Source organism: Montipora foliosa, chromosome 1 (genome assembly GCF_036669935.1).
Source record: "Montipora foliosa isolate CH-2021 chromosome 1, ASM3666993v2, whole genome shotgun sequence".
NCBI classification, from domain to species: domain Eukaryota; kingdom Metazoa; phylum Cnidaria; class Anthozoa; order Scleractinia; family Acroporidae; genus Montipora; species Montipora foliosa.
The window spans coordinates 68250069-68264884 of record NC_090869.1 but is presented as its reverse complement, the minus strand read 5'-3'; the positions used below and the strand labels follow the sequence as shown (position 1 = coordinate 68264884).

The 14816-nt window shown below is 38.6% G+C and overlaps 1 protein-coding gene across 2 annotated transcripts; it reads right to left on the bottom strand.

Moving 5' to 3' along the window:
• Positions 1–352: 352 nt before the first annotated feature.
• LOC137980631 (synaptotagmin-15-like) lies at positions 353–10452 on the bottom strand. 2 transcript variants are annotated; one of them, XM_068828088.1, is made up of 5 exons: positions 10333–10452; positions 4387–4565; positions 3197–3606; positions 1844–1967; positions 353–1756 (listed from the first exon to the last, which is right to left on the bottom strand). In XM_068828088.1, the coding sequence occupies exons 2-5, from the start codon at positions 4466–4468 to the stop codon at positions 1446–1448; spliced, it is 927 nt and encodes a 308-aa protein (XP_068684189.1). In that variant the 5' UTR covers positions 4469–4565; positions 10333–10452; the 3' UTR covers positions 353–1445. The 2 variants fall into 2 exon arrangements, with proteins under 2 accessions (XP_068684189.1, XP_068684185.1); XM_068828084.1 differs by having other exon boundaries at positions 1305–1756; positions 3023–3606.
• Between the last annotated feature and the right edge of the window lie 4364 nt (positions 10453–14816).

The following is a 14816-nucleotide window of genomic DNA, read 5'->3' as shown; positions in this document are numbered from 1 at the left end:
AGTTCATATACCTGCTATTAGTACATAATATAATCTATTAGTACATAATATAATCAAGAAACCCGTCAGCAATGAAGTAACCTGAAAGCACTTTTGCAGCTCTGAGAAAAAATGGCCGACAAAAGTCGCCTTGGACCGGAATTGCCCGAGGCAGAAATCGATGCTTTAGTCGACAATACTACCCCCAGGAACACCAAAGAAGAATTGTTGATCCAGAAGTTTTTAATAAAACAATTATTCTACTCGGGCTGTATTTGTTAACAAAAAGAGACAAAAGAGAGATTTCTTTTTTTATGATTTCAATTTCGGTTTAACAGTTGTATATTACGAACAAAGATAAAATTGTACGTCGTTAAAGCTGCCGAGCTTTAAATTTATTGTTAGATATTTCAACAGAATCAAGCCCTTGATCATTAAAAAAATATTTATTTAACAATGTGCCTATTCCTGTTTAAAATAGGATGACCCACCCTCAATGGGTCGCTGACAATCGAACAACCCACCCCTTGCTAAGGGCTCAAAAACGGATGACCCACCCCCTTTCTGCTCCGGCAGATATTCTTTGAGAAACGTTAGATTATCTTGTCTATGTTCTCTATTTGAGTTCGTTTTTTGAGCTCTCTTCAAGACATCTGAATCAATATAATATTGACGATAGTGTCTGCAAAACATCCTTGGTGCAGTAGTTTAATAACCCATTCATATCTGTTTCCTCACTGTAAATAGCGACAAACAGCTGTTTGTATTTGTCAACTATCGCTCCATTCCTTGTCGTGGCCTTCATTTCAATGACAACTTTGACTGGAATTTTGCAATTTCCGATGTAAAATAAGTGATCCATAAGTTTGGGGTAAACGAACTGTTGTTAACTGAGCCTGACCGTTTGTTAATGCAGATCATAATTTTGACAATTTTCGTGAAATTTAGTCTCTTAACATAATTACTTCGCCAAATATTTAAGTCTCGCGAAATCGTTTTCCATGCATTCTCGTCAACCTCAAATCTTAAGGAACAATGAAAACCATGAAGAACAAACTCGTTCGCAGGACTTTTGGTCCGCCAAGACTCAACCATTCAAAAAGCTCTGGGTACAGAGCCACTACGTACCATCAAAGATTCACTTTTCTTTTTTTCGAATTTTAAAGAATGTTTTCTTAATACCCGACTGGAAACATTTGGCAAAGCGTTAAATAAAAATCTTTTCCTTTGAAATAAACAATCTTCTTCTTGAAACGCAGGCTCAATAAATTTGCCCGTCGGGAAAACACACTATATAAAATATGAACACAAAAGGAAGACATGTTGTTGATTTTTTACCGAAGTGGCCGTGACTTGAATCGTGCAGTAAAAATAATTATACAATGACGGAGTTTCAGCATATATTAGAGTTGCTTCTGCAACTTATTATTTAAAAATTAAATAAACAACTACTGACTGGAACGAAGTTATAAGTAAAGTGCATGCCACTGTTGAAATGTCTTCATCGGTGACATAATCATTCGGCCCCAGTGGCTTCTCTCGCTATCAGACTCATAAATTCTAGGTCCCAGGATGGCACGACCAATTGTCTTGTTGCCTCGTATCTTGCTGCTACCAACGAGACTCAGTACCAGGCTTGTGTGGGTAAGATGACGAGGGCTTACTTGAAAGGAAAGCGAAGAGTTGAAAATCGGGTCTCTCTCTCTATCTGAACAGTAAGCGTGCTTCGTCTTCGTTTTCTGGCCAGAGCAAATCTGCGTTACTTTAATGATGTATTCTGAAGAAAAATGCGAATTAAGAGATAAACAGACTAACAAAATCCATGAAAGGCTAATTTACTTGGCAATGAAGATCGGTTACTCACTTTTTGTTGAATGGAGACCATTGATCAAAACGACGTCAGCTCGTTCGATTCCCACTGTGATTATATAGGATGTTAAGTTGTAGTTTAATGACACCAGAACTTCTCCCCTAGTGTGACCATAGGGCTGCAAAAGAGATAAATGAGCAAATATTACTGACGGAAACGCCTCATAAACAGAGACAAAGAGAACTTACAAATTCAAGTACTGGTTATCCAACGAATTATGGCCTAATAATTTACAGAGGAGTCGACCTTTATCTCACAGGTAAAGCCAGCTCGTAGAAAAAAAAAATTATTTTTACCTCACAGATACCCCAGCTTGATAGACAAGTTATTCTGTTGGTTTGACTTTCTAAAAGTGTGATAATGAACCCCTTCTTCTTCGAATTCGTTCAAAAAGGTTAATAAATATAGGGAGCTTTCCATTCACCCAGAATTTTAACAAACATCCGATGAGAGTCAAATGGAATGGTCCGTTTCGGTCCATTAGGAACCGTTAGATCGGACGACTACGGGTACTGCCAGATGTTGCGAGCTTGAGACATGTTCACAACATCCTGGTGACTGACGGTGAAGGTCTCTCGTTGGCTCAAAACTAAGCGGACGCGCATTGGCTTGGGTTGTGTTTGAGCTACCGTGGCAACCAGGCACACAGAATTTGCGAAATTTCAAAGCGGAATTTTTGTTGAATGAACACCGCCCATATTTGTAATCTTTCTGAGACTGATATTCTCAGAAAAAGATAAGGAAAGTTATCTTTCGAAAGCCTTACGACGCGCCTTGAATATAAAAGACACAGGTTAACCATCCCTTTGGTAAATCAAGTTCCGACCTGCTCCCAAAAGTTGGTGCCTTACCTGCACTTATGTCCAGGTTTGCACCTAATTAGATGCACGCCCAATTTTGACATCCAACACAAAGTGTCCCCTTAAGTCTAAGCATTTCCTACTTATTTTCAACAATAAGGTAAGGGTAAAGGTTAGCGTTATTTTTAGCTTTGGGTAAATGCAGCAGTTAATCTTTACTTAAAGAGCAGCATTTGGGGGACACTTTGTGACAAAAATTGTCTGTATTCTGAGACACAAGTGATGTTGAAGTTGCCGAGAAGAGCAAAGGGACACTTCATGACGCTTATTGAAATCCGCGTGCATCTAATTAGGTGCAAACCTGGACATATACCTGTGAATTCAGTTTTAAATTTCTTTCAATGATTTTTCTTTCCATCGTCACTCCAGCTTGCTGCTGTCCTTTCAGTGAGTATAGTGCGTGACCTATTGGCGTAAGTTTGTGCTTTCTCTTGTGATCATAAACAGTAAATCTCAAAGTTTTATTACTTAAGCTTGAGGACGAGACCTTGAACGTGAAATGTTCGTTAAATTGCGGGTTTTGACTGCCAAAGTGTATGTAACTCTCCACAACAGGTTTTTCATCTGGCAAAAGACAAATTTCCACCATTGGATCACACTTTATAATTCCAGCATGTGACGCAACACCTGGCTCGGTCACTAAGTGTCTGACTGGGAGCCTCTGTGCGCCAATCAAATGAACTTTTAATTGTTCTTCGTATTTCTCATAGTGAACCTTAAACGTCAGAGTTCCCAGAGGGGGAGGCTCGGAGGCCGGGATTGCTACGTCATCAGGGGGGTCTGGGTTGGAGTAAATGAAAACGTCAATCTCATGAATGTCGATTTTGTTGTTGGAATGATTGGAGTCTCGTCTTTCATCCGGGTCATAACGCTTGGGTATTTCAAACTCGTGAGCACCTGCAGGTAAGACAAAAGGAAGCGAAGGGATTGAGTAAGACTACACACAGAAAGATTCAATAGACCTTTTTACCGATACGACGGCCATTTTGATTTCTATTGCTTCGAATAGCCATTATGGGATGCCCAGGGGACAAATACATATTAATTTGCCCCCTGAGCATCCCATAATGGCTTTCGAAACAATAGAAACCAAAATGGCCGCTGTATCGGTAAAAAGGTCTCTTACGACCTGCAATTACGACCTGCAATGTACTGACCATTGCAGACTGTGCAATAATTAGTAGCGGTGGGGATTTTAAATGGAAGGCAACGGTAACTGCTCCGATATAGCCGTCTTTCTTTTTTAATCTACAAACTGAAGTAAACGGATTATCGGGCGTTATTTAACTGAATTTAAAAGCTTGATTTTTGAGGATTTTTTTTTTTTTGTACGATTCTAAGCAAAAAATATATATTATTTGACTGAAACGACACTCGCTTGAATTTACTGGGCCGGACATAATTATTTGAAGTAAAATGCATGATGTTAAATCTCATGTCAATACGATAATCGGTGACTATCAGAAAGTACTTCATGAAGTGAATAATCTGCATTAAATTGCCATGGATCTAGATATTCGAAATACTCGTGATATCAACGTTTTCTGGATCACGGTGTGGCTGATATATATATTTTTTACATTTATTGTAATTTAAGTAAAATGGTTGTATCTTAACATCTGCAAAGTTTTTGATAGTGAGAGAAATAAAGCCAAGCCTAAAAAGCTTCTACCTTACCTTTAGATTGCAGCGGACTTTGTTTGATGTTTTTGGTCCGCGTTACTGCTGGAACCTGTAAGTGTGAGATCTCGTTTCCCATAATTCAGCCGGTTACCGGTTTTTCTTCTTTTTAGTTGTTGTTCTTCACAAGTCCCTGTTCCTTTTAAGGTTATGGAATCGCAAGCTTTGTTTTGAACCTGTGGGAAATCACGGCAATTACGTACGTGTGTTGCTCAAACTTAGCAGAGTAGGACACTGAACTGGCACATGGCATTTCTCACATAAATTTGGACCAGGTGTAGCACAGCAACACCTGACCTACTCGGAAGTTGAGTAATTTTTAGGCAAAAAATTCTCTCATCACACTTTGTAACTCACTAAAAACTTTTTGATTTGGTAGTAAATTATTTTATTGCGTTTACTTTAGACTACTTGAAGTTGTCGGTGATAGTACACATATCTTTCATAATTTTTGCAAGAAAACGGTTTTGTAAGGATGTTATAATTGAAAACATAACATAAGGTGATAAGTCAATATTGCCTCATATCTTTGCACTTGAACGAGCATTGTGAAATTTGCTATTCGTGCCTATAGACGAATCACTTGAGATCACTCTAGAAAATCTCTTATCCACTAATTTAAGTTTCTTTCAAAATTCCTAAAAAAGGAAAAGTAATTGTTTTTTATACGTGCAATTTTCACGTCTGCATGACCGTGCTTTAATCAATACAGAGATTTAGGATCGGAGAGTGAAGGTGACGAAAAATAACAGACTGCTCAGTGCTTATCACGAAAGTTTGTAAATTCTCTTAACAGTACCCTGTTACTTGCTATCTGAAACTAACGAGCTAAATCCAACTGTTTCTTTCATTCTTGACAAAACTCAAATTTTCTCCTAGCTTTTGCCGTTGACCGTGAAAGTGAAGGCAAATCTCTCTAATATCTCTTTAGTGTGCGTGACTCCGCGCCATATTACTTGCCAGAAAAAATCTTTTATGCATCGTTCGCTTTTCAAAAGAAAATTGTTCTGGAATTGAAGGAACTAACACTTTCAGTTCCCTGTTTGAAACATCCCATTTCTGTTTGAAACATCCCATTTAACGCTGAACAGCGAAATGGATTCCTTCCCAGGTTCCGTCTAATCAGGAAACGCCTCAAACAAAGTTCATTCTGGAAAGTTTAGTAGGATTTACTCAGCCGTTTGTGTACACGAAATTACTCAAGTGGAAACAAAATTGTTCTCAAAACTGAATGAATGCGCTTTTTATATTGTTTTAGGCAACTCTCGATTGATACAGCTTGCGTCATTTTCTTAACCAATGACAAGATGCATTGAATCCCGTAAATAAGTGATTATTTAGACAAAGCTCTTAATGATCTGGTTCCTGACTATTTATCCTCTATGTTTACTGAGCGCAGTACGCCAGGCTATGTCTTAAGGGACTCTGCAAACAAATTAAATGTCCCTTTACCAAGAACTAACTACCTAAAAAGGAGCTTTAGTTATAGAGGTGCAAATCTCTGGAACAGTCTACCCTGCAGTCTTAGGCAAGTGAAATCCCTAAATAATTTCAAGAAATTGTTAAATGATCATTTTAGTTAAATTAGAAACACGGCATTCATGGAAAAGAGGTGTAGTTTAGTGTAATTATAAGAAATACGTTTTAGATACAATTTTTTTATTATTGCATATCGTTATGTAGTTGTATGATTGTACTAAAACCTGATGCATTTTTTACCGTGTGAAAATAAATAAAGATTAAAGATTAAAGCGCGGTGGTATCGTGTCAGGCTTACATGTTGCTACAAGTTAGCGTGTTCACTCTTTAAAAAAAACTTATTGATTTTCCGATAAATTTTTGCCATCGTCTTTTTCGCTCTGACGAAGGGCTAACGCTCGAAACGTCGTTAATAAAACCAAATTCTTGTTGAGAAACGGCTGACATTTCGATTACACCATACGTCGAATTTCTCAGGATTTTAGGCCTTAAAAAGTTTCTCTACATTGTGGATGCTGCATTGGTATTTTGACTGCTCTGCTTTGCTTTCTTGAGGAGATTGAAACACTATTTTTGCGCTGAGTGTTTAAAATTCTGCATGCGACAGTGGTCACCATATTGTCTACACCCGGCTCCAAACTTCAAAAGTTCAGGCCCAATTCAAAAACCTGGCGCATGCGCGTCCGTGACAATGCCTCTTTAACAACTAGGAGAAATTATGAATTATGACGTGCGTTCGTGGGGACGAAATTTCGGTTTTGGAATATGCGAGTGAGTATGTGATGTCCTAGTAAACAGCCTAATTCGAACGTGAGCATAATGCCTTTAAGGCCGCTTTACACGGTGCGACTTGACGCCCGATTTTTGGCGGCGGCTTTGAAAAAAATCGGGCCAGCATAAAAAATCTGTTGCACTTTTCAAAGCCGCCGCCAAAAATCGGGCCGACAAGTCGCACCGTGTAAACCGGCCTTTACTTACACATCGATATATACGTCAAGGCCTGGCCAAACGCTCGCAACATTGTTGGGCACAACATGTTGTATACGTTTGGCTACCCTGTTGCAATATGTTGCGATATGTTGCAACATGTTGGATGATGTTGGAACAAATTTGAAAACGGTCAAATTTTTCGTGCAACATTTTGGATGTTGCATGACGTTGTACTCGTTTGGCCACGTTCACGCAACATTGTTGTGCTAAGGCATGCGCATTACGTCCACTTCTTGTGCACCAGGGGCCTGGGCCACACGAACATTGACATGTTGTGTTGAGAATGATGGAAATGTTGCGTGCGTTTGGCTACCCCGTTCAACACATGTCGCAACATCATGCAACAATGTTGCAAGATGTTGCCTTGAAATGTTGCGAGCGTTTGGCGAAACCACAGAACACCCAGGATTATGGGCTGCGATTAGAACGCAATAAGACTACCACCAGTTCGACTTTTCTGTGAGTCAATAGACTTTTAGAAAACGAGAAAGAGTAGTGTATTTGTTTTAGGATAAATCCACTCACATACCACCTTCGAATTTATTCCAATAATTCTTGATTTTAAGATTTGCTCCCTGAAGATGAAAAAGGTGCGCATGCCTAATTTACGTAACGCCTGAGTTTTAAGGAGAAAAAATCTGCAAACACTTGCATAGTTCTTCTTTTTCCATTTCTTCGATTTAAGTAGAAAACTTGTCTTAAGCAAACCACTGCTAAGGATATTTGTAAACAGAAGCCTTTACGCAACCTGTATTTACGAAAACATCAGTCGTTTAGTGTAAATATTTTTGACTTACATTATCAAGATCCCTTACTGCAGCAGACAGACAGACAGACAGCCAGCCTTTATTTTAGCACGATGATAATAAAAGCTATGCAGCTATGCAGCTTAGTAAAACCTTCATTTTCAAATTGAACAAATTCATGGGTTTCAATACATTTTCATCATCCTTTGGCAAACTAAACAGATCAAAAGCCTTTTCAATTTTAAAGACAAAAACACTCATCGAGCACATGTAGTCTTTAAAGGAGACTGTTCTTGCTGTGACAGTTACATCGGCGAGACCATAAGAAATGTGGAGGTGCGAATACGAGAACATTTCAACGTAAGTAATGACTCTGAACCTGCCCGTCACCTACGTGAAAATCCTTCGCATTGGCTTATATTCTGCATGGTGCAATCCTTTAACAAACGGAGAATTTTTGAAGGCCTAATGATCCAACAATGGAAACCTCCTCTAAACAAACAAATTCATTGCTACATAGCGAAACTCTTCCCATCTCCCATCGGGAATTACCTGATAGACATAAAAGAGAGCTTTAGCAACGACAACGGCGACGGCAACGAGAACGTCACAAATTTGCATATTCAGTGGGCAAAAACAATAGCTTTGCACGCCCCGCACGTGCGTTTTTCACTTTTGTCCATTTCTTTGCCGTCGTCAGCAAAGCAACAACCTGAAATAACCAAGTTTGAAGTGTTATGGAGAACGTTAGCACTTGGAGATAAATTTTCATTTTTCTCCCCTAAATTAATTGCCGCTAATACTGGTTTCATTCCTGAGGGACTGCCACACCTTTGTCAAATTAAAAAGCTTGGAACAGTTGCGAAGTGATCGCAATAACGTGAGTTTATGTTTTTACAAGACGTTCTCTTTGCCGTTCCCGTCGTCGTTGCTAAAGCTCCCTAAATACACAATCACGCGGACGGTCAAACTACCCTGAAGATGGCTTAACGCCGAAAAAGGTCGGTTTTTTTTTTTTTTTTTTACTTTTTAAAGAAGTTTTAGCCTTATAAACACTAGTCATTCCTAATAATTATTGCCACCAAAAATCTTCACTCCATATTTTGTTACCGATATTGTCTTTTCTGGAATATTATCGTTAATGAGCTTCAGAAATATTGGAAAAACAATTTTTTTTGTTCCTTGAAAAGGGCGGCTCTTTTTACTACTCACTACCACTCATTATCGCTGTATGATCGCTGTGATTGGCTAAATTAGCGGGACGTATTCTACAGTACGGCACCGTTTGATGTATGGCACTCTAACTTTGAAATTTCGATAAAACATTCTCTAGCAAGTTTTCATGTCTTTTCTGTTGCATAAACATGTAAAACTGTTTAAATCTTGCAAGAAACTATTTTAAAAAACCAAGAAGTTTTAACGTTTTTCAGATCTCTATGGCGATTGAACTTCCGCTTGACTTAAACTAGTTTCCTTTCCCGCCCGACTGATTACCACAGAAAAGGGTTACGTTTTTGCAAACGTTGGCCGTGTAGCACTTATATTTCAACAGAGTTAACTATTAGAGGATAATGTGAAGTGCTAGTTTTCTACCTTACGGTTAGCCCTACTAATGGAAATGGACCCACACAAGGACAGAGAAAAACTCTTCGGGTTAGATCACCGCTGCTCTACCTAGTGAGCTATCGACTGAGCTAATAAGGCCCTGACCTTGTAGCTCAGTCGGTAGTGCAGCGGTGATTTAACCTGGAGTTGGTTGGTTCAATTCCCACCCATAAATCCTCTTTGCTTATTTCCGTTAACGTAAAAACGTGTCCCCTTAACATTAAGTCGCCAAGAGCTATAAATTAAGGTCGACATTAGCTTGGCTAGAAATCGCAAACTTTAGGAACCTTTAGAAGAGTTATTGCCGAAATATTCTGTAGGAAATAACTTAGTTTGGCACTTCAAATATTTAAAATGATCTCATCGTGATATTGATTTGCCCGTAGCATAATTTTGTATAAAATGTTCTATTCCCATTAAAAAACTCGTTTAACAGCCAATTCAAAGAATAGTTCGGGTTGATTTTATGGGGGATTTTTCTTTGACTCGATTGCTTCTTTTAATGTTAGACTTTGAGTCAACAAGCACTTTATAAATCGTACACGTGAACATCAAACTGACTTGGGCAATTTATAATTCGGAAAAAATAATTAACTCTACTACTCTATCCATTGCTGATGGGGATTTTACCGACGTGTAAAATAGACTGAACCTAATTAACTAATATTTACTAAATCGATCGCCATGATCTGAAGCCTGAGTCAAAATGAATACCAACTAAATAAAATCCTTGTAACTCAGTTCGCATTCATCTTCCTTCAACAATGAAGAAGCGCGCAGAACTGTCTCAGAACTTCTCCAAAGCAGCTGAAGGATTCAATTTCTGCGCCAGCGTTAAATTTATTACTTTTACCTTTTATCGCGCATCACCCTTACCTTGTATTCTCTAAACCATAAAGTTAATAAGCAGTAGGTAGTAAATTCCATCTTTTACCATTATACTTTGAATTATGCTTAGAAAGACTAATTGTGTCAAGAGATCTTTGATAGCTATTTTTTGTCAATATACTGTGCATCAGTTTGAAAAATGACCGCTAGTGTATAGATTAAGATCTTTTCGTTATTAGAAAATCCAAAATTGCTAATAGACAGTGTACATTTGTCATTTTTTGTGTAGACTTACCTTTGTGTCGTGAAAATCGAGTCGTAGTTTTTCTCCTCTTGAAGGTTTTAAATTCAGCAAACTGTTGTACGTATTGACGTTTCCATTCTTAAATAAATCAAATATCCTCCTTGGAAAAACTACACAAGCTCTCCTGAATTAAGATGAAGCTCAAGGTTCTTCTGATTGGTTGTCGCCACGGCAACAATAGGGTGAATTGCGTTATTTCGATTTCCGTATTTCCTTTTGACAATTCGATCGATATATGCAAATATCTTTTAAACCAATCAGGGAAGACCTGATCTTTTTTCCATGCAATTCAATCATATGGAAAATATTAAAAGTCGAGCATGTCTTTCGAAAATCAACTATTACTATAGTGCCCAACAGTTATTAATTCCTTTTAATTGATTTTTTAAAGTGAAACTTAACAGCGATCAAAAGCCAATAAAGCATTTCTTTTCTTTTAACGAATGCAATTTGAGCCATCGAATTCAAATCGAAGCACACCTGACATACAAATTACTTTCTTGATCCAACAGAGAGTTTGCGAAGTTACTCTCCTTGGCTTTCAGTTTGCCTTTAAACACATCCTCGTGCAAGTCACACTTGACTCCTACACAAATAAGCACCTTTTTTTCAACTATTGTTGAAATCATGTTTGAAAGCCGCTTTATCAAATGATTATTGTAAAAACCATAAACATCAAAACAACTTCGTCTTAATTATGAGTCATCACTGCGTCCCACTCGTGGCCCTTTTCCTCCTCCCGTGAAGTTGGCTACTTTACTAGAAATCACGTTTTATCTTTACGTAAACAGACTGTCACAGAAAATCACCCATAAATATAGTAAAGCTGTAAGAATGCATGAGTCATGGCGTGGGTTGATTAATGTTTCAGATCTTCCTTGCTTCATTCATTTATTTGTCCAAGCTGTCTATTGATATCCAACCAACACTTGGCGTTCAGTGTTAACAAACAGCTGCATGCAGTCCTGGACACCGGCACACTTGCGCAAAGCCTGAAAGAAATGCGTATTTCTATCACCACGCGCGCCTCCGACTTCCGTCAAACTTTGTCTCAAGTGATGGCTTGGCGACATTCAGTGAACAGAAACATTATTCAGTGCAAAGAAATTTTTCCATGGACACAAAGAAAATAACTTAAGTAGGTGCTTCCTATATGCGCAAAGGAAGGCGCCCGGAGACATTTTGCGATGGAGGATTGGGGCTAGACTCTGGCAGAGTTCGCTCGCAGTTTTCGTCGCTCACTTCGTTTTAAGCTATAGAATACGTCACTGTTTATAAACAATTCCCTTGTTATTTAAATTTTGCCAACCACAGAACAAAAGAATCCTTTGTTTCGACAGCCAATAGATCTCTTGTTGGCACATTAATGACAATAAGTGACGTAACTGTGAGTATCGTTATAAGAGGTATCAGAAACCCATAAGGGTTGAAACGTGTAACGCGCGTTCACAGCTTCCGAATATTCAGTGCGAGCTGATTGGTTGATTGTTTCAGTGCTAAGTACCATATTTGGAAACCCCTCGCTCTTGTTGTTCCAAATATGGTACTTAGCAAATTGAATATTCAGAAGCTTGTTTCCAAGCAGACGAGGGGCCGTTACACGTTTCAACCCTTATGGGTTTCTGGAGGTATTTGATTTCTTTTAATCGTCTCCATTTTCTTATCACTTACTCAATTACTGTGGGCTATGTTCGCTCACCTATCCTTCAACTTAAATAATACTTGTACTACGGAGTAAATAACGGGAGTGAATTACTGTCCCATAAGGATAAGGTAGGTGTACTACTGGTGACAAGCTAATTGAAAGTTGCTATGGAAAGAGTTCATTCATGAAATGAGAAGCACTATCTGTATTTTCATCTTGCTGATAGAAGGCATAATTCACGCAGCTTCATATCAACCTAAATTTGGTATGAAAAAATGTTCAAGGGATGCAATGGGAGTAAAGGGTATTCAAGGGATAAAGCCAAAAGGGAGTTCTGGCATAATAATAATAATAATAATAATAATAATAATAATAATAATAATAATAATAATTATTATTATTATTATTATTATTATTATTATTATTATTATTATTATTATTATAATTATAATGCTGAGGCACTAATGTACAGAAATCAAATCAACTCGTATCAAATCGTAAGTTGGTTTTTGAGCAGAGGGGAAATTCGGAGTACCCGGGGAAAAATTTCTCAGAGCAGGGGAGAGAACCAACAAACTCAACCCACATATTATCAAAGAAATTTGATATCATGGTTATCACCGAGACCTGCAATTGGGGGGCCCGTTTCTCGAAAGTCCCAAAAACTTTTCGGGCCTGAAAAGCCATTTGTGAAAGCCGATCGACCTTTTAACATGTTTGCAAGGTAGCAAAAAGAAAAATAACTGCGAGGTTTGACGACTGTAATCCTATCTGTGCTTGAGATACAAAGGGAGTGTGACACCCGAAATGGCCAGTGAAGTTTCGGGACGTTCGAGAAACGGGCACCTGGTTGAAAGGGGATTCCTGGGACTCGGTCATCATCTCTAGTCTGATGAACTATGAACTATCTCCCTGAACATGATTTAAACATGTCATCGATCGAGATCTCCACAAGGATGGGGGGTGGGGGGGGGGGGGGGAGGGGGTTTGCGCTATACTCAAGAAGGGGTTTTCAGTCAAGCGTCTTTCCATCCAGTCTTTTCAATCATTGGACCATCTAGAGCTTCACATCTCATCTGGATCCACACATTTACATGATCTGATCTGCATCTACCATCCTCCAACCTCGAAGAAAAGTACAGCTAATGCCTCGCTGCTTCTTGATGAATTTTCGTCCTTGGTAGAATCTGTTATTTTATCCCTAGCAAACTTACAATTGCTGGAGACTTCAACTTTCACATGGACAAACTTCCTTCATGAGTTGATGTTTGTAGTTTTATGGATCATCTTCAATCCTCTGGGCTCACTCAACATATAGCTGGTGCAACCCACGAACGTAATCATCTTCTTCATCTTATAATCTCCAAACTCGTCGATAAGATGGTGCTCACTCCAATTACTTCTCACGAACTTACATCTGATTATGCCTTAGTTACTTCTCGTCTTTCACTATACCACGACCTAAACCTACAAAAGTGCTCGTAAGCCAACCCTTTATTCGTCAACTCGATACCGACAAATTCGCATACTGCCTCCTTTTATCACCGCTGGTCATGTCCCCTCAACCTGACTTGGCAGCCTTAGTTATGCAGTTTGACGCCAGCTTGCGAGAGGTATTTGTGGAATTACATGCCCCTCAGCGCACTTCGCCCTCATGCACCCTGGTGCAATGACAAAATTCGTCAAGAGAAACTGATCAAACGCAAATTACAGCGCAAATGGAGATCTACAGGATTTGAAGTTGACAGACAAATCTATCGAGATCACTGTGCTAACTACAATCGACTACTTGATCAAACAAAGGCATCATACCTGTGTGAGAAACTGGGGAGTCTCGATTCTAAGTCTTCATTCAAAGTAATTGACAAATTAGTACATCCATTGTCTTTGTTTAAAAAGAAAATGAAACAGCAATTTATCAAAGATTACTAGACATCTGTACATCGATTTTGTAATTTTAAGATAAGAAATAACAAATACTGTTTTTAAATAATACTCTTTTGAAATGTAAGAATTTTTGTCACTTGAATATACTGGTAGTTTACTTAACTCTATTTATCTCTATTTTTGTGTGCATCTATGTTTGTTTGTTCTTGTGTCGCTGAACTGAACATTTTAACATCTTTTCTTTTAACTGGCTGCCTGGCGTTTTTAACTTTTAGGTTATTTCGGGCAGCCAGCACCCCTATCATCTGCTGTATTATTGTTATTATTGTATAATTATTGTATAATTGTTATTAGTTTATTGTAATTATGGGGTGAAATAAAGTATTGTTGTTGTTGTTGGCAAGAAATCCAAGTTACTTCCATCTTCCATCCCGGATAAAGATCTTGCCAATGCTTTTTCTGTAAGAACAAAATCAAGAACCTGAGATTAGACATGTCATCTGAAGCTGACTCCAGCTATCTACATCATCAAGAACCACTGTCTGCTCCGCACTTCTCAATATTCTCTGCACTTGAACCTTCTACTGCTCGAACAATCATCATGAACTCACCAATAAAGAATTCAATCAAACCTGCTCAAGAGTAGGCTAGCTCAAGAGCTGCTTGGATAATTAACTTCCAGTGATTACAAATATTGTAAACCTATCACTTAAAACTGTCACTGTCCCTTCTGCCTTTAAAACTGCTTAAGTCTCGCCAGTAATCAAGAAGGCGTTTCTAGATCCTGAGATCCTGGAACGCGCTGTTGCGCCTTGCTACAAACAATCTGTATCCAAAGTTTCAAACGGCATTCCGGCCGTGCCACAGCACTGAGACAGCACTTCTACGAGTACAGGATGACTTACTTCGAGCAGTAGATTCTGGGCTCTGAGGTTTTTCTTGT